General features: G+C 40.0%; 2 protein-coding genes across 2 annotated transcripts; one reads left to right on the forward strand and one right to left on the reverse strand.

The window, feature by feature from the left end:
- Positions 1-3899: 3899 nt before the first annotated feature.
- On the reverse strand, positions 3900-12045 carry atp6ap1la (ATPase H+ transporting accessory protein 1 like a). The gene is made up of 7 exons (XM_031568509.2): positions 11854-12045; positions 7937-7977; positions 7236-7321; positions 6796-7040; positions 6221-6271; positions 5855-6098; positions 3900-5355 (listed from the first exon to the last, which is right to left on the reverse strand). Exons 1-7 carry the CDS (start codon positions 12000-12002, stop codon positions 5119-5121), a joined length of 1053 nt encoding a protein of 350 aa, XP_031424369.1. The 5' UTR covers positions 12003-12045; the 3' UTR covers positions 3900-5118.
- Positions 12046-16781: 4736 nt separating this feature from the next.
- rps23 (ribosomal protein S23) lies at positions 16782-18272 on the forward strand. The gene is made up of 4 exons (XM_012832771.2): positions 16782-16888; positions 17559-17718; positions 17815-17935; positions 18090-18272. Exons 1-4 carry the CDS (start codon positions 16885-16887, stop codon positions 18234-18236), a joined length of 432 nt encoding a protein of 143 aa, XP_012688225.1. The 5' UTR covers positions 16782-16884; the 3' UTR covers positions 18237-18272.
- The last annotated feature ends 7101 nt before the right edge of the window (positions 18273-25373 follow it).

Genomic DNA, 25373 nt, shown 5'->3' on the forward strand with positions numbered 1-25373 from the left:
CTCAATCACAGTGTTTGATGTAATATTTCTACGTCGTGTGAATCTACAGTTTACTCTGCGCCTTCATAACCGTTTACTCTATCTAAAAAAGAAATCGCTACCTACCTTAATAACCTACACTGCTGGTAATCTAATCAGCTATGATTCGCTGAAGCATGAAATAAATGAAACTCACTTCATCAGCGGGTGTCCCGTAGTTTTATTCTCAGGGAGCAAACATACTAATGAAAATGTGCATCTGCACTGCAAGTTGCTTTGCATAAACCCTCTGCTAAATGAATAAATCGCATAAATAGATGTTGTTTTCTCTTGACCCTGAGCCAGTGCTTGAAAACCCATCTTTTTGTGTACATATTTTTTACTAGGGACAAAAACGATCAAAATCGTTTCAGTATTGAGTTAGAACGCTATAACTGGCAACCGGAAAATATCTAGGGGAGAACGGGGTTGGTTGTCACACTTTTTACTCTAGTGTGAATTGCTCATCATCAAAACATCTTTCAATAGTCGTTCCTACTTTAAATTTGAGGCTTAAGGTGTTGGCTTGAAATGTGGAAAATCTTGAAACAGGAAACACATTTTTAGGCCAGCCTATATAACAACATGAAGAACAAAACAAATAGGCCACATGTGACAACCAACCCCAAAGAGAACGTGACAACCAACCCCAACTGGATTTTTTTTGCTAGGATCAAGGCTAACAACCATCTAATAAGTAGTTAGCTAGCTAACAACAATGTTACAATAGCTTTCCCCTCACACTTTTTAAGGTAAGGGTAACAATTGTTTTGTTATAAACCCATTGTGTAAAAGCCTAGAAGAAAAATACTGAGGAGCTGAATATTTTCAATTTGACATGAAAAACACAAAAAGTCCTCTCAGCTCAAATTCAACTGTCTTACTCCAGAGAAGACTATGTACGTGAGCTCTGATCCCAATTCTGGAAATTTCCATACCAAAATTCTGGAGACAGAGCCTTCTGGTGGCGAGATATAATGTTTGTGACAACCAACCCGTGTGACAACCAACCCCGTTCTCCCCTACAATGCAATCCTATGGGCTTGCATCCGTGTCAAAGTAAACCGTTTTTTTTGCCACAGACAGGCTCATAATATAATTATAAGTGTGGGAATTATAATTACAAGATTTGTCCATACGCTAGCGATCTTGCCCCTACAATTGGAAGTGTAGGTGTCTTGGCAATCTATTGCTCTTCCTGTGATACCCGGATCTAGAGACCTGAATTTGGGCAGCCTGAATTTGTGATGTTGAAAAATAATGGGTTGAATATTACCTGCCGAATAATATTCATTTAAATATTACATTTTGAAAAATAATTTTAGGAAGGTGAATATTTGTGTATTGAATTTTGAATGCTGGAATTTAGTTTTCAATCGAAAAATACAACCCAATGAATTGCAGTGCCGAAAAATTCAAATGTTCCCAGTCTGTGTCAAATTGCAGTGCCAAAATTGAAGCATAATACATGATGTGGGAGGTAAAGATGTGGTCAAAGGCACTAAGTGGGGAGAGCCAGGCCAAAGTTAATTAGAGAAACCAATAGCATTGTTGAGTTATCCCTTTAAACTGAATGTATCAGATGAGATACAGTGTAAGAAGATGACAATATTGTCATGGGTTCTGGACAGTGATCACCATGAGTGCTTTTATAAGGATTAAACCATAGTGCTGCTTCTGTTGTTTAAAACAAGTCAATTAATTGACACATTATTGTAGCTTGTCAGACCTGTTTCAAAATGCCCTTGCCACACCCCTTCGAACTGACTGTTGTATTGTTAATCAGGGTAGCTAGCCTATGCCATTTTGAGCCATTTTGAGTGTTTTGCCCACTTAGATTCCATGACAATCTCAAACACTGTTTTTGTCGAGATCAATATCTCAATAATCTCACGTCATTCTGGAGAATTTATTTAGGCCTGGAATGTAAAATGTGCAAACATGCATAGCATGTGATACATATTCAATTTAATAATCTAAATGAGTCTAATAGACTGACAAGGTAGAGTGATATGATAAGATTTTACACAAATATGACTCTGCATAGTTTAATTTATTGTGACATCGGAGATGAATGCTTAATATACATTGGACAGTGTCATTTATTACAAGCCATTTATTAGGTTCTCAAGGTTGCAAACTCTAAAGGCTTACTGGCGTGAGATTTACGAAGACTGATCAAACTTTTTGAGGTGAGATACCTTTATTTAGATGTTAGCCTGAGACAGGGCTGAGGTCGATGACTTTAGGCATCTGGGACAACTACAAATCTCCGTGAGACAGGGATGACGCCGATAAGGTTACAGCTTATGTTGCATTCATTCATAAATAACATTGGCAGGGATGGTTATGATGAAAAACTATCGAGTCGACAACTTTCCTACAGCCAAACATCAAGCAAGCGCAACACAAGGCATAGCAAGACCGCTAATAAGTTATTACTGACAAGTCCTACAGAAAGAACTTTGTAACTTTTAGCTCTTGTGAAGGAGTAAAAGCTAGTCCGAGACTGACCCTTTTTAGGTGTCTTGTTGGGTTACTCTCTCTTTTTCTCTTCCTCGCTTCCGTCGACAACGTCTTCCTCGGTTTCTTCATCGCCTCTGCCACAATGTCCATACAACAAACCCTGCGCTAGCTTCCTCTTATAGCTAGCAGATGGGTGTAGTTGTTATTGTGTGAGATGGTGTCATAAAGCATTATGTAGGTCTCGTGCCCTGTACCCCAAAATATAGTGCAATACCAGGTGCACCAGGCGTGCTGTGGCAGTGGCAGAGATGCCATTCTCTGTATTACAAGTCAGTGTACCACCAAAATGATTTTCAAAGCTGTAATTTGAAAGTAAAATTGTTACATAATGTTGCTTTAACTTTGAGGATATCCAAGATAAATTGATTGCATTAACACATAACCAGAGTGTAATTCTTGATGAAGAAGAATTTGCACTCAGTCCCTGATGGTAAACAGTCCAGCCAATGGCTGTGCTTGTTGCTATCAAAATCTGTAAATACATGTTGTGTAATATTTAATGTTATCTCATCTGTCCAACCTGTTATTTCCCATTGAAAATACCAGCAAGGGTGACATTCAGCTTTTGCTGCAGGCATCCAGCATGGCCTCCGTGACCGATTAATGCCACTGGCACCAAGGTCCAGACTCTGTTTCGTGACTGGCCAATGCTCCCGGTAAGGCCTTCCGTAACCAGTCAATGTTTTCTGTGACTAGTCAATGCATTTGCACCTTACTCTAACTGCTGGAGAGTGCCACTAGGGGGAGCGCCTGAGTCTGTTCTGTGAACGGTCAATTCCACCATCAACTAATAGCTAACACTGATCATTTCAGGAGCAGAAGCAGCTAACCCAGTCCAGCACATTTAGTAAAGTCCTTAAGCTAGCTGCTCTTTGCGTGGCCATGTTATACTGACCAAAGTGGTGTCCAAAATGTTGACTCCTTGACATATACAGCAGGCTACATCCGCAGGGCTCTGATACCCAAGGAGGTAAAAAGAAACATTTAAATAATTTAAATAACCTACAGCATGCCTGTCAAACATTTGTCTGCACTTTCTTAAAGAGACATTATGGAGATTTTGACTAGTGGTAAAAACCTACATAACGTTGCTTTAATGTTAAAACACTAAAAATGTATGGAAAATGTATAGGCTGAACCGTGTCATTTAAAGGGCAATGGATGCTTGTTCCAGTCTTGCTAACAAACATTTGGTGGTTTGATTACAAATGTAATAGCAGTTCCACATGATCAAATCTAAAATCTGATACATCTTGATTTATCTTGGATGTCTATAGAGATGTAGGTCAACTTCAAAACTTCCAGGGTAGGCCTAATTTTCGAAAATGTAATTTCCAATGATATTTCTGAAAAAGTCTGAGCCAATAGCTGATTTTATTCCACCCCCTTCAAAAAAACAAAAATACATACACTTGCTCAAGAAAAATGTATCCCTTTGTACAGTATGATTATTGCCAATATACATTGCACAATGCTAATCATCTGGTTATTGTGGTATTATGTCTGTTTCTAGCCACCGGCATGCTGCATGACACTACACAACAGTAAGCTGTTGATGTTGCTTGCATTAGCTTTGTGCATTCAATGAGTTGCAGATTAAATGGCTTAAAAGGACTTTGTTTAGATCTTAACGTCTTCTAAATAGCATTTGCAGTCGAAAACTGTCCGTGGCTCGTCTTAAAACGATACACATCATTATGAAAAACAAAAACAAAAACATAATAGCAACTTACAAAACCAGAATCAAGGTACAAGTTTCACAAATTCTCATAAGACAGTTATTTAAAAACACACCTTCCCAATAAGGAACCGGTGACAGACTGAATGATATGGCATGTATAAGCTGCAAACCACTGAAGGAATGAAAGGGTTAAACCTTTAGGATTTGCACCCAAAGTATGTACAGGCCATTTTTATAGTCAAAACAGCTTACCGTGAAGTAATAATTTTATGATGTAACAATTATTATAATTTGATTTACCCAGAAATAAAAAAGATATGCTGTGATATCAAGAATACATTGTCATTCTTATAGACGGAGCACATGAAGGGCAAACATTTAAACAAAGCAACTTACCTGTTTCTTGTTTACTCCTAAATCAAATATAATTGGCTTTTTAAAATAAACTGGTTGTAGCCTAACCACCATATATGTTGTGCTAATACTGATCTTTGAAGTGCAGGATAAATACATTTTTGTGCTAATTTCATTTTGAATTTTATCCAAAAGCTTATATGCTTTATTTAGCTGGTCATAGGTCATTCTTTCTTCCCTCTTCAATCATTAGGACGTTTGTTTATTATTAAAAGTGGCAGGTGCCTTCCAACACTGTCTCTATCCACTGGAAGATATTGTGAAAGAGTCCAATTAGAATCGGCCCACTCACACCTCAGCACTATACACGAATAGTCCCGAACTCTGTGGCCCCTCTTTTCAGTGCAGGAGAAGAAGCTTATATCTAGAGTCACGTCAGCCAGAGGCTTCTCAGACATCACAGAGCTGCCTGTCTCTCCGAGGGCGTCAGGGAGTTTCAGTTGGTCAAGTCGGGAGTGGAGACGAGGAACCTTGTGCTCCTACAAATTGTTCTTCTCTGTGCATTCCGCTTCTGTACTACGGGGGAAGTAGACAGTGGTCTTGTGCTCTTCGTAGCGGTCGATGTGCTTGAGGTGCACCACCATGTGCAGTGCGTAGGCCAGGACTAACAGCAGGATCAGGGAGGTGATCAGGCCCATCAGGATGGCTGGAGTGAAGAATGTGGCACAGTCACTGGCAGAGGCAAACTTGTTGGAGAGGACATTGAAAGCTTGAATCTGTTGGTTCAAACAAAGACATTGAGGAGTGTGTTAAAACATAGGCTTTCCACTTGACTCCGTTGACTACTTAAACATCTGTTATTTGGTTATTTTCATGCTCCTATCTGTGTGTGTCTACTGTGTTCAGCCTTGGAAAACATTTTAATTACACTTTTAGTTGCACATGTTATGTGCTAGTTTCTGCTTAGCCTAAATTGTTGTGTCATCACAATCCTAACTAAAATAGCAACAACATGCTGAAATGAAATGTCTATGTTTTCGTTACTTTTCTTGTGTATGTGAAGAAGGCAAGAATTATAGAAACGAAACAGGCACATGGGTGAGAGGCTATGTCAAGTGACAGGTAAGCTGTGTGCCAGACAGGCCTCTCTCACTGCGCCTTACAAAGTACCACGGCTCACCGTCGCAGTCTCCCAGTAGGAAACTCAAACATTTTGAGGGCTTGGTCTCTTTTGAGGGCTATCTGCAGTTAGAAAAACTGTACTGTAATACACACCTGAAAGTCAGTGAATGTGACGTGCCAGTTTGCAGCATTATCAGTGAGAGAGCTTGGCACCAGGAGGGTGTCATATTTCTGTAGGCTGCTGACATGTTGGCAATGGTACGAGTTAATGGAAGGGGCATAGACATCGGTGGCGTTGAAGGTGGCTTCATGTGTCCAGTTGTAGTGGATGTGGACACTATCTAGGGTGAACCAGTTCTGCCCGGCTGATTCGTAAAATGTGTTGGACATCTGCAGTCTAGATGAAAGAACAAAACATCCATATGCAATAAGCATGATGATAGGATTTCCCAGATAATAACATAGCATTGAAGCACACTGAGCCTTTCTATATGCCTAAAAAGAGGCAGAGACACACACCTGATGGCTAACCCCCTCAGGTCCTCCACATCTCCGAAGCGCATGTTGAGCCTGCCAAACAACACAGGGGAATACATGAGTGTGCGAGTGATGAGTCATGATGACAGGATAGAAGGACATACCAATAATATCAGTTGTACACAGGAATATATATGTAAAATTAGATTGAATCGCAGAATGAACAATATTCCCCTCATTTTTAGAGTAGTTTTTGAGAATATTATTTTCTAATACATTTGCAATGATTGCCTGGCCCCAGGAAAGGTTTCTTGTAAACCCACCCATAAAACTCAATGTCAATTTTTGATCATTATTAAGAAACTATGCTGATCCAGTGGTTTTACTATGGTTTCTGTTATCTGTTATAATCTCAAATCTGTTACATAAATGTCAATCACTGTAAATGTTTAATTCACAATTCATAGGAATCCATTTTAAATGAGGTGAAATGACTTTATGTAACAAAGGGAGGCTGATGCCAAGGGGACTGAACTAGAAAAACAACCCCTGTCTACAATAATACTAATACCTCCTCGGTCTTGTCTGGTCAGATATTTGGCAGGGGCAGGACTCACGTGGCTTTGTCTTTGCTGCAGAGGGACCCTTTGGTGTCCACTTGTGCCTCTGGGCCAAAGGCTCGCTCGGTGAGGTCCACCAGAGTGTGATTCTTGTACCTGATGGCCAGCTTGCGAGCCCTGAAGAGGATACACATCCTGTCATTGTACACCACATTCAGAGGTGAGTAGGGCAGGAGAGAACCAGGGGCCTGTAGCAGCTTCCGTTTGGAGCGCAGAGGTGAGTATAACCGCCATCCATGCGCCTGAAGAGAAACACCCACCCCCCCCCAACAGAGATCAGTAAACATTTTGATAATAGGTAGAAGTCATTTGTCAGTATTATGCTGGCCCACCAAGATAATATGAAATGTCTGGCATTAAGTTTCTTGCTGTGATAAAACATGTGTTCTGGGTCATTTTAGGTGTGAACCTATTGTGAAGCTCATGACTGAACACACCTCCGGGACATTGTGGAGTGGCTTTTCATCTGGGAGTGATGTGCTCTCCCCCGTAGAGGCACTGGAACTCTGGCTGGCCTCTCCATCTGGGGCAACAGTAATTAACACACTAAAATCACTTGAACAGATGAATTCATTTTGACAACACCATCTGAGAACAGTTCTGTGGCTGCATGATGAGCGGCATCCTTCGACAAACCACTTTTGCCAAAACTACAGCATGGTTGGGAAGGCTGCTTTATGGTATTAGTGAAGGCTGTATCATGTTTGCCAATACTACAGCATGGTTGGGAAGGCTGCTTTATGGTATTAGTGTAGGCTGTATCATTTGCAGTACCTCCTCAACATTATTGTTTCCTTCACAGTATATTGTTTCCTTTTTTGTAAACTAAAGTGGTGGAAATTCTCTAGCTCTCTACACACGATAACCACTGTTGACATTTGAAGGACCATAGTCATACTCATCAACAATGAATAAGATATGTATTCCTCTGGATGTGAATAATGTTATATCAAATGTGACATGTTCATTTTGAAATAAAGTGTGTGTTTAAGTTAACATCGCCAATCTGTGTGCCTTAAACTCTGTGCTATATTGTTTTGCTATTTTGTGAATACATCAACTTTATCATACTGTAACTCATATCATATGTGGTCAAATACAGGTTCATGTACAACATTCTAGTCTCAAATGAGCTTACCATTTCTGACACTGCTGGTTGGAGCTGAGGAGGCATCCAAACTGTAGGAAAAAATGGAAGGAGAAAATGATGCAAACATTAGATACAACAAAGAATGAAAAAAAAAAGTACATGTCTTCTGAAGGATTTGCTACGCTCTGAACACTACAGAGAACTCATGGTTAATCATATGTTTGACCAAATCCATGTTGTCCATCTGGTTTCAGGCAGTTTGTAATGCACTAGTAAAGAAGATAGCATTTTAGATGTATTCGGTGCTGATGGACCAACGGTGAAGCCAAGGTCACATATTAGGTAACGTGTAGAGCTGAATGTTATTTCTTTTCACAGGCAATGAAAAAACAACAGGAAAACAAATTCTGGCCACGATTATTTCCCCCATCATTCCCCAACGGGTCATTCTGCTGCTGTCACTGTGACTTCCTCAACAGAGACCTGGATTATCCTAAGGCGAACTGTTTAAAGATCTAATCACTGCCATAATGCCAGATCAAATGGGCTTAGCTGGGAGATTCTAAGACATGATTAAGAGACTGCCGGACCTTTGGCACTAGCCAGTGCCGGCAGGATTTCAGGCTGGCTGGAGGAGGCTTGCCTACCTGCCTCAACAGCGGAGTAGAGTAGAGGAAGCAGGAGGGAGGATGAGGAAGAGAGGGGGGTTAGTGGACTAACAGGAGGAAGAGGAAGAGGAGGATGAGGAAGAGAGGGGGGTTTAGTGGACTAACAGGAGGATGAGGAAGAGAAGGGGGTTTAGTGGACTAACAGGAGGAAGAGGAAGAGAAGGGGGTTTAGTGGACTAACAGGAGGAAGAGGAAGAGAAGGGGGTTTAGTGGACTAACAGGAGGATGAGGAAGAGGACGATGAGGAAGAGAAGGGGGTTTAGTGGACTAACAGGAGGATGAGGAAGAGAAGGGGGTTTAGTGGACTAACAGGAGGATGAGGAAGAGGAGGATGAGGAAGAGAAGGGGGTTTAGTGGACTAACAGGAGGATGAGGAAGATGAGGATGAGGAAGAGAAGGGGGTTTAGTGGACTAACAGGAGGATGAGGAAGAGAAGGGGTTTAGTGGACTAACAGGAGGATGAGGAAGAGAAGGGGTTTAGTGGACTAACAGCGAGGATGAGGAAGAGAAGGGGTTAGTGGACTAACAGGATGAGGAAGAGAAGGGGTTTAGTGGACTAACAGGAGGATGAGGAAGAGGAGGATGAGGAAGAGGAGGGGGTTTAGTGGACTAACAGGAGGATGAGGAAGATGAGGATGAGGAAGAGAAGGGGGGTTTAGTGGACTAACAGGAGGATGAGGAAGAGAAGGGGGTTTAGTGGACCAGGTCATAGAATCAGAGCAGTGGGTTAACTATGCAGCATGCCTGACCTGCCTTTATGCTATAGTGCACATGCCCTGCTTATTCGTGTTGGGCTCACCTCACCTTTTTCAGAACAGTGAGGAACACTATATTTGCTCGATTTGTTCGATTTAACTTGCCACTGTCAGCTCAATAAAGAACATCTGATGCTATTATGTTCAAAAACTGACGCTACCATTACACAGAGAGCTATCTCAATAAATGATGAAATTGTATTACCTAAAGCTCCTGATGTGATTCGAATCAAAGACAGAAAAGGGCCGTTTCATAACCTAATATTAGACAGCCGAACTGCAACATTGGCAGGAGATGCCACTGTTACATAATGGACCAAAACACTGAGTTATCATTTCTTTCACCACGGAGCCCACTTGGCAACACAACCTACACAACACATCCAAAAACATCTTACTCAAGCAGAAATGCAGCCATCAGAGAAAAAAAAAATCTCCTAGACTGATGAGGATGTTCCAGATAAAAACACAAATCCCCATCCCCCTTCCTGGTGAATATGGCTGCCAGTGCGTGCGGATCAGCTCAGGGCTGGCTGTCGTTGCACCTGAACATGTGGCGCCAGTGTTGGAGTGGGGCGGCACAATGACATAATCAGACAAGTCCACTGGCTGACCTCGCTCAGCATGCAATGCATGGCCGTCAGGGTGCTCAAAGGGACAGATTCTGAAGTGTAAGTGTTCTTTGCTCCGCTCCGCACCTCACTGAATCACCAACAACAAATCTGTTAATATAAGACTTAAAGCTCATGCTGCCCTACATGCAGAGAGCCGGCCCCCATCTGTGGAGGCGTGAAATCAGACAGACTAAACAGCCGGCTGTCCTTGAGGCAATATGCTGCCAATTAGAAAGACATTTTTTATAAAAATTCTCCTTTTAATGCTGTGACAAATAAGTCAGCAGATGGGAATCCAGGCACAGCATCACCTGTGCCATCAAAGGCCCTTTAGAAGAGACCCTCGTGGTCAGAGTGGAGCAGTTTGGGCTGGAAATCACTACCTCTTGAGATGCAAACATTAGGGTTCAGGAAGTACCTAAACACACTTGCTGGAGTGAAACCAATAATAGGATTTCAAGCAGCGGAAAGCCCAGTCTTCTTTTTACCATCACTTTTAATATTGATTTTATTTGACATATAGAGAAATCTTTCAGAACCCTCTTCATTTTCAATGTGTCATTTTGTAGTAGAACATTACATTTTTGTCTTGTTGTTAGCATGGTCTTGTTTTCTGAACAGATACATAGCCATCATGAAAAGGGGCAACCGGGCTAGTGTAGTATAGGCACATGCAAAGTACAAAATAACACTGGACAGTTATGTTGGATCATATCTCCATCATTTCAAATGGAAGTGGTTAAAGCATGTCTAGTGTTACAGCAGACCACCACAAAACAAAGCGCAAGATATATGTTCAAGGTATATGTTCAAGATATATTCCAAAACTACCATTGGTTATCATTTGTATATAGGCCTACATTCATTCTTGTGAGAATATACTCCATAAGGCATTGAGGACAATCGAGTAGACTCAGGCTAATGTCGGCTAAATTCAATGTTTCTCTTCGTGCCAGTCGTCTTACCGTTTTACCCATAATCTCTGAATGTGCATATGAGAAGCTTCACTGTAAAAATGGAATGATTGAAAGTTCAAATTTATGTTTGATTTACAAGGCACCATCTACAGGGTGAAAGGATTAACAATCTGCCTTTGAATTTGTATCAGGTGTCAGGATCTCTGTAATCTCAAACCTTATGTAGCTCATGAGGTAGCCAAATGATGATATTCTTCGACATTCTTTTACAACAATATAAAAGATTGAGATGGTGTCTGCTTAGTTACAAATGTAGAGTTCCTTTTGTTCTGAGCAGTGGGGGTCAGATATTTTCTTTCATCTCCTCAGGTTTACATGGCAACCATTTCAAATGTATGACATGTAGACATAATTTAGAGTACATTTATAATACATAATGCTCTAATCCTTTGGTACACTTGTTTACTTATGATACTACTAAAATAATCCACTAGCATGCAAGTGCTATACTGTATAATACAAAATGTACAGGTAAAAACAATGCAATGTGTCTCTGTGATATTCCATGTCAGTGTGTGGCGGCATCCCCTCAATGTGATGAGATCCAGTCGGCTTTTAATCCTACTGTGCCTTTTTCTATATAGAAGTGCACAAAGAGAACGTGTTTCCAAACGAATGGTAAACCTCTGCTCTCGTCAGTCCCTTTACAGCATGTATGGATTTGCCTTGTAAACTGATTCCGACTGGCCAACCCCAATAGATTTTTCTCTTAGGTTTCACTGACAGAACCTAGTTCAATTTCATTGCAGATGTATAAAGTGCTACTACATTAGTCAAAGGAATTAAATAATTACAAATTCCAGCATAGGATACAATACAATGTGCAACGGGTTTATGATAAATCGCCTGTTTCTCACAGGTCTCCACTGCAGTCACACAATTTACAGACGTTAAGGCTACAGCATCCCAACCTCGATCCTCCAACAAAGACAGCTTAACAGCTCCACCTACCTCCTCTGCACTATGGCAGGCACTTTATCATACGACGATGCAAGACTTAAGAAAATAAACAAAAATAAAATAAAACACGTTAAGATCCTTTGTTGTGCCATGGAGACGGGCAGATGATAGCCTACTGCTACAGATGATGACTGCTTCATAATCTTCTTCGGTAATGGCCAAGAGCCCTGACGCCGAGATTGGCATGGGCAACAGCCAATAAACATTCAGAAAGAAGATAATCGTACATCAGCGGTCACACCCTTTCATGAACATGCACAGACACACATTCTCATGCACTAGCAGAGATATAAAAGATGCTTGTTTTTTTTAGAGCCCTAAACAACGATTAGCACTACTTTACTCAAACAGGGACTTCCTTGATCAGACCTCCAAGCCTAAGGTATTCGTTGACTACAGCAGCCTACAATCTTTATGTTGTGGCTTGCATGACCTAGATTTATTTCAGCACATTTCTGGGTGACATTTAGAGCTCATAAATTAGGAACAGGGGGACTAGAAAATAAAGTTATCAAGCAATAATGCCTAATCGCGATGACAGGAATCAGCTCATGGGAGTTTCTTGAATTGATAGATACTTAGGCGTCCACACTGACTTGTGATAGCCAATACCTATGTGCCTTGATTCACAGACGTTTCATGTAGCCTAGGTTTCAGGTGGTCACATCTGGGCCGAGTTAACCAATAACTATGAGTGGCTACGAGTGATTCTATGAACGTTTGTTGATTTTTTTTACATGTGTTTCCCAAACAAGCACGTGCGTGCCATATACCAATCTAAGGGTCCACCTAAACAGGTGCTGAAATATCACCTAATAGAGTATGGGAGTCAACCGGAAGTTTGTAGTTTTTAGTGTTAGCATTTTAACACTTCCTGATTCCAACGAAAAAATCCCTATGGAAAAAAAGAATGGGTTGTCTGCGAAAATAAGGTGTGAGCGAAACAACGCCAGTAGAAAACCTAGACAGACGGTTTAGTGAGTTACAATTTAGTTATCAGTCGGTCTTTTGTCACAAACTGTTGTATTGTCTCGTGATAATAAAGATGTTGCTACCAATATGCTAAAGCAACAAAAAAAAGGATGGACTACATGGTGTTACTTGCCAGGCAACACGAGGGACTCTAGAGTGGTATCCATGGTTACAGACAACACTTAACTCACAACCCATCGTTTCTTATGAGACTTAACCTTACAGCTCTAGCGCCTAAAACCTGTGATTTATTTTATTCACCAGATTGTAGCTATCATATAACTACTATACTACTACAAAATGAGTTACACTGAATATGAATTACATTATGTGCATTCTATGTTTAAATATGTATCAAGTCTAGGCACAGTGTGTGGGGAGTAACTATACACCGGCCTGGTAATCCCACCCGGTTTCACTGTACACTTTCTTGTGCTGAACTGGGCACAGTTCCTACTAGGGGTGACTTACAGTATGTTTGATGCAGGTGGCTCAGCCACTATAAAGTGATTTATAGTGACACAAGGGTGTCTTCAGATGTATAAAAAAGAATGCAAGACTGTTAAATCAGTATAGTCTTGCGACTTGCTCAGGTTTATGCTGTTGGTATTACACTGGCAAAATTAACCTTTTTTGCTCCACACCGCACTTGCCAGACTTCTGAAGTTTTGAAGAACAACGAACCAAGAACAAAGAGTTGTATTCAGATCAGAAAAGATGAGTGTTTTCTGTATCACAACCCTACAAATCAGACACAACACAACCTTTAAAATGCAAATTTTTAATAAAAATACAAATGTTGTTAATATTAACACCGGCATTGATGTGTCATCCCAGCACAGTCATATAAGTTAGTTTTCAGCTCAAAAAACACATTTAAGGGTGCAGTTTGTACAATCACCCGTACACAACACTCAGTAGTGGACACCTTTTTCTGAAACCTTTTTAGTTTTGGCCATTTTTTAACTATGAATTGAAATATAGAAAAAGGGTCTAGCCCACCTTACAATCAAATCAATTACAATGGTGTCTTTAATAACACTTGAGTACTGTGCCTATTTAGAACACTTGAGTACTGTGCCTATTTAGAACACTTGAGTACTGTATAGCCTATTTAGAACACTTGAGTAGTGTATAGCCTATTTAGAACACTGGAGTAGTGGCCTATTTAGAACACTTGAGTAGTGTATAGCCTATTTAGAACACTGGAGTACTGTATAGCCTATTTAGAACACTTGAGTACTGTATAGCCTATTTAGAACACTTGAGTAGTGTATAGCCTATTTAGAACACTGGAGTAGTGGCCTATTTAGAACACTTGAGTAGTGTATAGCCTATTTAGAACACTGGAGTAGTGTATAGCCTATTTAGAACAGTGGAGTAGTGTATAGCCTATTTAGAACACTGGAGTAGTGTATAGCCTATTTAGAACACTGGAGTAGTTTATAGCCTATTTAGAACACTGGAGTACTGTATAGCCTATTTAGAACACTGGAGTACTGTATAGCCTATTTAGAACACTTGAGTACTGTATAGCCTATTTAGACAAGCAGGTCTTCTGAACATTGGAGTAGATAGATAGATAGATAGATAAACTTTTTTTTTTTTTAAATAGTCCAGCTTCCTCCACGTTCTCTCCTCCGCAACCGCCTCCAGATTATCCAGTTAGGAGTTGGGGGCCTCTTCTTCTTGCTGAGCCGGTAGTCCACTAGGTGATTGGTGTCACACCACCCTACAAAACTCTCTACCAAAGCTCTGTACTCTGCCTCGTTGTCGTCGATGGAGGAGTCATCGGAGAACTTCTGTAGGTAGCACGTACTCGAATTGAAGCGGAATGTCGGAGGTGTAGAGAGTGAACAGGAAAGGTGACAACACAGTTCCCTCCCTGGGGGGGGGGGGGGCCGACACCGGTGCTGCTCACCAGCACATCCGACAGGCTGCCCTGCAGACTCACGTACTGTGGTCTTCTGGTGAGGAGGTCCGTGATCCATGGTCCACCTGCACGAGAGCTGCTAAAACAGGCTGAGTAGTGTATAGCCTATTTAGACAAGCAGGCTTCCTGCACATTGGAGTAGTGTATAGCCTATTTAGACAAGCAGGCCTTCAGAAGTAAAACATTGGTAGAACATTTTGCTTTCATCCTAAGATGGGTGTATTGAGAATGAATGAATGGGGCTGCTTCAGCACTGTGCATATGCTTGATGTTACCCTGTATGTAGGCTATAACGACCATTGCACAATGTCCTAGTTTCCATATGAGTAGGCTATAGGTGTGTATAGATTGCAGAGGTCAGTTGTCTGGTCAAAAGCTGCAGTCAGTCATAAATTTCATGTTGGGTTAGTTAGCTTGCATGGACAGCTACAGCTAACAACACCCACCTGGAACAAAATGCATGTCCCTGTACTTTTAGTAAAAGATGTTCAAGAACAAACCTCATGAATGATGTTTGGAACAGGTTAGAAATGTAAAATGCACACATCACCCCGCTACTCATTGACCTCCACTGGCTGCCTGTAGCTGCTCGCATTAAGTTCAAGTCACTTATGCTTGCCTACAGAGTGCTTGATGGTTCTTCTCCACCTACCTAAATGCTCTTGTAAGGGCAAATGTTACACCCAGGATGCTGCGCTCTTCTAGTGAGCGTCGTTTGGCACTGCCGTCTGTGCAAGTACGGCAGTCCAGACTATTCTCATTTTGTAGTTCCACGTTGGTGGAATGAACTACCCAGCACTGCCAGAGCAGGGGCGTCCCTCTCTACCTTAAGAAGCTTTTGAAGACCCAACTCTTCAGAGAGCACTTCCCGTCCTAACTGGCACTTCGACTAGTGCGTAACTTGCAATTATAGCAGTTACATTTCTGCACTTCTTTTTTTCTTTTTATTTCATTTTGTTATATTTCTTATGTAAAGTAGTATTTATTTATTGTTACACCAGGTTCTATTGCTCGTAGCTTGACTATTCTCTCCCTTGTACGTCACTTTGGACAAAAGCGTCTGCTAAATGACTAAATGTAAATGTAAATGTAAAATGCCATTAATTTTCTATCCTCTCATATAGTCCACATTTAACCATGAATGCAACTGTGAATTATTGAATAGCTGAGTGAAATTGTTAAAGATGAGTTTGTCTGTAAAATGAGTACTTGCATATTAATATTTCTATCAGGTGTTTTTGTTTGTAGTTTAGGCAAGGCTCCAGACAACAATTAGTAGTCTAGGTAGCAGAACTGCTTTCCTCGCCATGTCATTCAAACGAAGGAGCAGAATTAGCTGAATTAGCCTACTTGTTTTCCTGTTCATGTGATGTAATGTAGTTTTCAGATCATTGTAACAGGCATTTCACAGTGATGTGGTGTATCTTCAGTAGTCTTAAAATTAATTTGAGTGGGCGCCAATACGTGATGTTTATTTAGGCTACGCCAATTTCTACAATAGACCTACCTGCTAATAATAATTCTCAACTATTGTTCATGTAAGATGTTGTATGTTGAGTTATTTTCAGGCATGTTCGTATTCTACATTTGAAAATAGATAGAAAAAAACACTGGGACAACTACCACTAGATAATTATAGCTAGCCCACCACATAACTAATGTAATGCTGTGCGGAATGCATAAGCGCAACTAGGCAAAAGCTCTCGACAAAAAAAATCCACAATAGTGTATAGTGTATCTTCCCTTAATTGAAAAAAATAACAAGAGTAAACCAGACAATTCGCACCTTTTTCCTTTTTAGTGCAGGCGCCACAAAGTATACCTAACCATGTACTGACTAGGGCTGACTGGGTCCTACCTCTTTTAAGTTTTGTCACAGAATTTAATGTTTTTTTGATGGTGTTATATAGTAATTGTACCAAACGCATAATACTACAAATGTATAAATTATGTATTATAATTTTACCTCTCAATAAAGTATGCCCACCCTGCATTGTTGCTAGGAAAAAGCTATTCTAATAAGGCATATCGTAAGACACCTTCAGGCCCTGAAAGAAGACATTTGCGCTGGGAAACCTAGGAACTTCCTTTCCAGCGAGGGCTCGTAATCTGCTAACATGGGTAAGCAGCTTTTTTTGCAAATGTGTTGTTATTGGAGCGTTATGTATCGTTTCATTCCGCTTCGAACGATAAAAATACACCTTATGAGCACCAATTGCTATATAATCCAAAGCTAGGCCGAGAAGGTCTGTATTTTAAAGGGTTTTTTTAAACAAAGTTTTCACAACGTGGAGCTCGGCCACGCCACCGGTTGGCTTTAACGGGCGATAACCAAGTGTCGTTTATCTGATACTTTCCCTACCCTGGTAGTCTTGTCAGGGTTTTCTTTAAATAATGGCAAGCACTGCATGACATTTGTTAAATGTTTAATTGAACATGAATGCATTTTGAGACTTGACCATGATTAATGCATTTGCTATGCTATTAGCTTGCTAGCATAGCATTATTTACAGGTATTGTCGTTAGTTAGTGTTAGTCGTTTATAGCTTTTTTCTCTGGTTCACGCGATTTGATTCTTATCAGGGCAGTTAATGTGACCGCTATAATGAGTAGTTTCTTTATTAATACTTTCTTTATTAATACTTAACAATACATGAGCGAATACTAAGAGCGTATTGACTTCTGTCTCGTGAAGGGCCCTGCCGTTAACGATAGTGTGTTTGAATAGCGGCCGGTTGCCACATTAAGCATCTTCTGACAATAAGGGATGTTGTGTTTCCCATGTTCACAGGCAAGTGTCGTGGTCTGCGTACTGCCAGGAAGCTGCGTAATCATCGCCGTGAACAGAAATGGCACGACAAGCAGTACAAGAAGGCCCATTTGGGTACCGCTCTGAAGGCCAATCCCTTTGGAGGAGCTTCCCATGCCAAAGGCATTGTCCTTGAGAAAGTGTAAGTGAGGATGTACATGCTGTTAGTTTGTACATATTAATAAAGGCAATTTAAGAATTAGGCAGTGTCAGAACTAACGTATTTCCCTCTTCACAGTGGTGTTGAAGCTAAGCAGCCCAACTCTGCTATCCGAAAGTGTGTCAGGGTCCAGCTGATCAAGAACGGCAAGAAGATCACTGCTTTCGTTCCTAATGATGGTTGCTTGAACTTCATTGAGGTGAGTTAATGTCTAATTCTCGTGTCAGTTTGGGAATAAACAGTAATCCTTTTCCCAAAGTATAGGAATGTTGTTTCTTAAATGCCATGTTAAGATGTTGACATTTTGAAGTCTGTAATGTTAAAGCTTATCTCACTATTGTCATTGTGTTTAGGAGAATGACGAAGTTCTTGTGGCAGGATTTGGTCGTAAGGGCCATGCCGTTGGTGATATCCCTGGTGTACGCTTCAAGGTGGTGAAAGTTGCCAATGTGTCACTCCTGGCCTTATACAAAGGCAAAAAGGAGAGACCAAGATCATAAGTTGCCCTTGAATACAATAAAGTTTTGATCCCCACAGCCATGTTTCAAGTTTTATATTTATTCAGGTTTTTAAACGTGTATATAGCGCCTTCGTAACAATGCACAGTGTTAAAGGGTTGGTGTGATGTATTTTCCCACCTAATCCCCCCCACCCCCCAAAATATGCTTACTGTTCAAGGCAATGCCATCACTGCTTGGTTTATTGTGATCAAAGCAAAAATGTAGTAATCTATATGCTGAATACATTTTTCTTCTGCTGGCCCTAATAGTTTGTTCAGTTTCCCCAGATCTTTCTCTTGGGCATGTCAATCTGGCCTGCACAAGTCTACCCTAAAGTAATGTTGTGGAGATCAGGTCTTAATTTTTCCATATTTACAGGAAATTGACAGACTTGAATGAAGTGTATGAACGTGGGTTGGGCTAATAACATTTGAAATGAAACAATCGAAAAGCTGATCGTTTACATAAAAGGAATAGCTGCTCAAATGATCTGGATATGCAGAAGTTGGTGCTAGGTCTCCAATGGTAAACATGTAGGCATAGCCTTGTGTGTTCATTTGGTTGCTTCCAGTCTGCAAACCATCATGAAGTGAGATTTGATCTGGCAAAGCTGATGCATCTATGGTTAATTTAGTCTGCAAAAACAGCTTGTTCATAACTAGTGTTGTATGCGTTAACATTAGCTGTGAGTGTTAGCATTGTCATGATGGAGTGTCCGAGTGCCAGTGCGCCACAGTTGATTTGCCCCGAATGTTCTCCCTCAAACGCCTCGGGAACGTTACAATCGAACTCTGCATTGACAGTCGGGACACACAAGTTACCTGAACCTGGGGCGTGCTGGCATTGGGTTGCTCCTTCATGACATCATGGTTCTATTTTGCCTGCCTCCCAGTGAGACCAATTTTGTGAAGAGCTTTTTGATTGTAATAATAATAATAATTTATTTTATTTGTAATGCACTCTTCATTCAAAAGAATCTCAGAGTGCCAACATATTAAAAACTAACTATAATAATACAATAAAATAAAAATGAATTAACATAAGCATAATAGAAAACTTTTTAACATTTTAACAAATGATTTAACACAAGGCCAGAAATGCCTTCCTGAGTAAAAATGTTTTTAGTCCAGCTTTAAAGGAGTCCAGCGTCTGCGTTGCCCTTAGGTGGTCAGGGAGGCTGTTCCATAAGCGTGGCGCTGCCGAGCAAAAGGCCCGGTCGCCCATGGTGCGGAGCTTTGTTTTGGGGACGCGGAGGAGCGAGCTGTTTGAAGACTGTGGATGCCAACACCTGCAATTAGGTTCCAGCCAGTGAACTTAATAGATTTTTTGATGGCTGGACAGTGATGGCTTCTCTCATCAGCTAATGTCTTCCTTGGATGCTTAGTTTTGAGGGAAGTCTTCTTGTACAAATCATCTGGGTGGTGTGCTGCTACCTCCACTTTCTTATTATGCTCATTTGGACATCTACCCAACTGGTTATTTTCAAGGTGTCTTTTCCTGACTCGAGCGTTTTAATAAGCCTGTCTTACTGAAGCAAATTCAGTGGTATGTTTTTAGTGTTAATTATCTGTTTCACAACGTGTCAAGATCCTGATTGTTCCCAATACTGGAGTGAAAGTAACTGGAATGAATACTTCAGCAAGGGTTCTGTATGTGTTGAAAGCTGGCCACACAGTTATGTTGTACTTCTCTTGTATTTTCTAGAGAAATGCATCAAATGTGGCCATGTGTGAACGCAGACACTTGGCTTGCACTTCCCTTCGGTTTCATGAAGCTAATTGACCACAACATTCCCTGCTGTGTTCTTTTAGAGTCCAGACGTCCATCTTGGCTGGAAAACAAACCTAGTGTGGATAGGGAATTTAAGAAGGGAATTGGGACACATTTGTCAGTTCATGTTCATCTTATTTCTTCAGTGTTTAACTTCATGTAGCTTGCTGCAAATGATGTGTGTTTACTATGTCCATATAATATAAACTTATATATCTAACCTTATTTATGCATTTGTTTAGCAGGCCTCATGAGGGAAAGGTGATAGGTTTGAAATTCAAAATAAAAGATACAATTATGAAGACAAAGTGCAAGAAAAACTAAATGTATAAACACAATGAAACAGGCCAGAGTATAATGTTCAAAGAGGATAAAGTGCGAGCAGCAAGAATCAGAACTGAATATAAAGATCCATAAAAGTATAAAAGCACACAGGAACACCATCAAAACTTAACATCACTTAGGAAAATGGGTTTTGAGACCGCATTTCAAAGCTGAATCAGGATGAGGACCTTATGTTGGGTTGAAGAGCAGGGCCAAAGATATGTTGTTTGTATATTTTGTAGTGTCTTCTTTGGTATCTATCACAATATGAACAATACATACAATTCTCTTCAACAAATTGAATAAGTGATCTATTTCAATCTATACAATGACATCTTGACTGGAAAGGAATTTCCCCACCATATTAAAATCCATGGGTTGTCATTAAATGGGCTTTGTGTTCTAGTGAGTATTTTATACCAATTAAAGTTAGTTGATCCTTTTCTTTAGATTTGCCTGCATTTTATATTACACAAGAAGACAGTCAAATCAGAGAAGGGTTTTATCCAGTGCTGCTTTTTAGTCCAGGCAAAGTAACTCATTTTGGAGCCAAAAATAGAACTAATTGTAAAATATTTTTTTTTAGCATAGATCATTTCTATGAGGTGTCAAGAACAACATACTAAAAGTCCTAAGAAATCCTAGTTGAGGAAATATGTTTAATTCATCAATCCGAGATGTGTGCCAATAATTGCAGGCAACAATACACCCAAAACATTTTTTCCCCTTTACTCCTATCAAAATGAAACTTTACACATGAAAAGTAACTTTTTTTGTATTACAAGTTTCTTTTGAAATTAATTTGAATATGCACATGAGCTCCACACTTATTGAATATGTCATAATTTTCATAGGCAGAAACAACCATAGCCCTGGCAGGTACTACCAAGCCAGGCAGTTTTCAGGTTAGAGGCCAGTCTAAAAGCAGCATTGCCATCTCCCATTGGCAGTAGGATGATTGGATGAAGATTGGGCCGATGTATTTGTCATACATATGAATGGTGTTTCTGCCTATGCAAATTAGGACATACTTTCATTGTGTAAAGTTTCATTTTGATAGGAGTAAGGGAAAAAAATACATTTTTGGGGTGTATTGTTGCCTGGCATTATTAGCACACATATGACAAATTGATGAGAATTAAACATATTTCCTCAACTAGGATTTCTTAGGACTTTTAGTATGTTGTTCTTGACACCTCATAGAAATGATTTATGCTGAAAAAAAATATTTTACAATTAGTCTGTCGTAAAACGCTACTTAGCCTGGACTATTAGACAAGGCTCTTGTGCAGTTCTAAACAGATGTCCTCTGCTGTCATATCAGACCTAAAGAGTAATTTGCATGCTTAAATTGTGTTTGGGATATTGGTTTGCTCCAAACACATAACCCTACAGATTTGTATCCTCTCAAACCCTGGATAAGGTAATACATTACTTTGCATTCAAAGATACGTGTTGTTTTCATTGACAGTTTTATCGAGGTCATCCATTCTCTTACTATCAGTGCACACTCAGAAGGTGAGTGTGAAATGATGGTCAAAAAATCCAAAAGGAAGAAAGTTTAACCTGACCCTAAAATTGAGGGTTTGTCGCCTTTTTAAGAATTTCAATGAATAGACTGAACATTAGAAGTAGCAGTAGCACAAGAAATCTAGGAACACAGATGACCTCTATGAATGCTAAAACTGGTTTATAGACATATGATGACCTTGGATCTGCTTTTCTTGCCTAACCCTAATTTTAAATAGTTTTAAAAGGAGGTGTTTTAACTAATCCATTGCAACATAAGATCAAAGGACCTTCATCTTGAACTCCTTATTAGACTCTAGGTCCATAGACATCTGCTGTTGTTTCAGGGAGATTACCCCACTCTGAGTGCATATGGGTGTAAAAATGCTAATGTCTGCTTCATTGCACTCATCAACGCAGTACATTAACACTGTTCACAATGTTCTACAGCCATGTGTTGTTAGGTGACTGTTGTCGACTATAATCAATTCATTCATTTCAAAATAAATGCTTTGTAGTGCAGCTTGTTGATTGCACAGAAGACAAAACATACTCGTTTGAAAGACATACTGTATAGACCTGATACATCTCATTTTGAGTCTGGTTCTGATATAGCAACAGCAGTTTGTTTTAGGATTCCCAGAGCGCAGGCTGAAACCATCCATGTCTAATGCCCATTTGAACAATTGTGTCAACCTAAGAATAACTTCACCAACATGTAATGAATCAGTACCCTGATCACCACGGAGCAGTTTCTGTTCTGATTGTCTCTGTAATTCTGTCCCGTGTAACACCCCACTCTGTGTGGGACTGCGCCTGTGTTCTCTACTGCACTACTCATAAGACCGGAGGAAGGCAGCCAACACGCACTGAGCTCGAGGCTTAACTGGCATCAGTGGGTGGTGTGGTGTGAATGCACACATCTGCTTGAGAAAAACAAAGTGGCTCAGTGCTTTCATGCATAAAGATAACAGTAACACAAAAATAGCTCCCAAACTGATCTACCTTAGTTATGCTAACTACCTCAGGTGAGTGTGAATCTGTGGATTCATTCATGCATCTTACGCTTGCCTGCCTGTCAAACTGTATGTGAATGCAATAGAGCCTCATACTTTATTCTAGGGTATTATCTCATGTACCCTTCTCAACCCCTCCTTCCCTTGAGAGAAGCAGGTGAAAACCTCAGATTACTGCACACTGCACACCCACTGGGGAAAGCTGGCTGACTTTGCATTTGAAGGTTAATCTTTGAGCTCCAGGAGAGAAAAGCTGAGGTCGTTTGAATTTGGAGCCTCAAATGTATCCATTTGCTTGTGCCTGTTTGTCCATCCTTTCTCCTGTTCTCTTTCACTTTGGTGGCTCAGCCGCAAACAAATGAAACACCACAGGCTGAGCACCACCAACAAACATGAAGGCAGACTGCGTGACATTTTAAACAGAAATTCCGAAGTAAAACACAACAGTCCTGAACTTAATACATTGAGCTGATATTAGGCCACCAACAATAACAACAGGTGATTTTATTAGCATTAGCATTAGCATTGATTGAAATGATGAAAACTGCTGTAAAGACTATGAAGGGGCCTGCGGAGGCCAAAGCAGTGGTGGTGGCTATCCATAAAGAGAAATGAAACGGAGAGCAAGAGGGCAGCGGATTTGCTTCTGATTACAGTAGTTCCAGGAGAGGGGGAAATGAAAAACGATGAAGGCACAGCAGGAGAGGATTGAGGATTGATGATGGGAAGGTCAAATGGACTTCTGAGGTGAAACAGCAGAGAAACAGTGAGCTCACAACAACTTGATGACATACATCTTCTCCTTGTTGAAATCTCAACATAATCAGTGGGATATAAACCTATTTTTAATAAATGCTTTCTTCTTCAGGGTTCTTTAAAGCTTCAGTATGAGGAAACTATCAACAACAAATACTTTTACAAGAAAGATGCAATACAAACTATAAAGATCATTAGTAGTTTTCTACAAAGCTCCTGACTCTTTACACAGAGCTCCTCATAACACTTCCCAAGAACTTGTGTGAAGAAAACTTGCAAAAGTTAAAGTATGAAGGTTTTGCTATTCATGCTAGTAACTGGTGTCATGGGAGTGTAAAAGAAGTAGTAGTGCATTTGTAAAAGCATGACATAAAAAAAACTGTAATGAATCCTGCCATCTAGTGGACACAAGTTGCATCTAATTTATATGCTTATCACATTCGTCCCAATCTTTCTATTTATTTAGATATTTTAGAATATTACGCAACCACTGTGACAAACAAAGTAACAAACTAAAGTTTCACTTTTTGTTTTAAGTTCTTGTATTTTTTTATTTAGTCCAGTATAAACCATTGCCCAGTGGTAGAATGTAACGAAGTATTTTTACTTCGTTACTGTACTTAAGTACATTTTTACGTATGTGTAATTTACTTAAGTAAAAATAATAGTGCATACTTTTTACTTTTACTCCATTACATTTTTTTGCTATTATCTATACTTTTACTCCGCTACATTTCTACAATATGTGTTGTTACTCGTTACATTTTATGAACACAGTTTCGCCTAAATGTTGCCTACACAAAACTATGGATTGCGTTGCTGTTTTGGAAGTTTAAACCAATCAGGTGGCTCTATCAACTCCAATGATATCAGAGTGCGCGTTTGGCAGCAGCACTAACGGTAGCTTTGCCTGTTATAGTTGAACACTCAGCCTGATTACTGCCTATTCAACATGGATCCAGAGTCGGCCTGAACTGAGCCCTCTGATATGAGCCACCCTTGGCCCTATTTAAAAGATATGTTCGAGTTCAAAGGCCCCAAGAATGACTCCTGGAGGTTTCAATGCGTTTCCCGTCTCCCTCCAAAAAAGGAGTTGCTAGCCTTCAATAATTCGCCCTCAAATTTAAAGTAGCATATCGAGGTAAGCAGAGTGATTGCTATGCTAAGTTAATGTCCCTGACTTTTGAATATTGATATATGTGGTTAATTCGTTTACTGACATGATATTATAATGTTATCTAGCGAAATGCATGTTGACACACAGCAATAGCATCAAAAAACATGATTGTATCTTCATTATATATTTAGCGTAGTGGTAAGATAAAGCTGGTAGGTTAGCCATGTCAAGCTAGCGTGCCTTGTTCTGTCCAGTTTTACAATTACATTTGTTTTTCATGTTCCATGTTTCCCTTTTTTACACGTTTACAATTAAATAAAAGATTTAAAGATATCACATGGTGTCTTTATTGGTTTGGCTTAATGGTATTAACTTTGCAAATAATCCCTGGTAGATAATTTATCATCCGCAGAATTGGAAGATATAGTGTGAACAGTATTACAGATGGTAGGCACAATAAGTACACCAACCTTTCCAATTAACAAATGTTGTTGCTTATAACTATTACTAGTAATGACATCTGTAGAGGCATTTATTACCAGTAGCTATTTCTTTATCAAAATGGCACAGCCTAGACATTGAGAGACAACCCATTGCGTGAGTACTTTTACTTTTAATACTTAAAGTAAATTTAAAAGTAAGTAC

This window comes from Clupea harengus, chromosome 5 (assembly GCF_900700415.2).
Source record: "Clupea harengus chromosome 5, Ch_v2.0.2, whole genome shotgun sequence".
NCBI lineage: Eukaryota > Metazoa > Chordata > Actinopteri > Clupeiformes > Clupeidae > Clupea > Clupea harengus.

Excerpts from the sequence above, each read along its gene's own strand:
- rps23 (XM_012832771.2), top strand. Across the intron at positions 17,719-17,814 it reads GGCATTGTCCTTGAGAAAGT|TGGTGTTGAAGCTAAGCAGC; the intron begins GTAAGTGAGGAT and ends CCCTCTTCACAG. Across the intron at positions 17,936-18,089 it reads GTTGCTTGAACTTCATTGAG|GAGAATGACGAAGTTCTTGT; the intron begins GTGAGTTAATGT and ends CATTGTGTTTAG.
- atp6ap1la (XM_031568509.2), bottom strand. The coding sequence starts at position 12,002 with ATGAAGCAGTCATCATCTGTAGCAGTAGGCTATCATCTGCCCGTCTCC. Across the intron at positions 7,322-7,936 it reads AACCAGCAGTGTCAGAAATG|ATGGAGAGGCCAGCCAGAGT; the intron begins GTAAGCTCATTT and ends CTGTTGCCCCAG. Across the intron at positions 5,356-5,854 it reads TCACATTCACTGACTTTCAG|ATTCAAGCTTTCAATGTCCT; the intron begins GTGTGTATTACA and ends TTGAACCAACAG.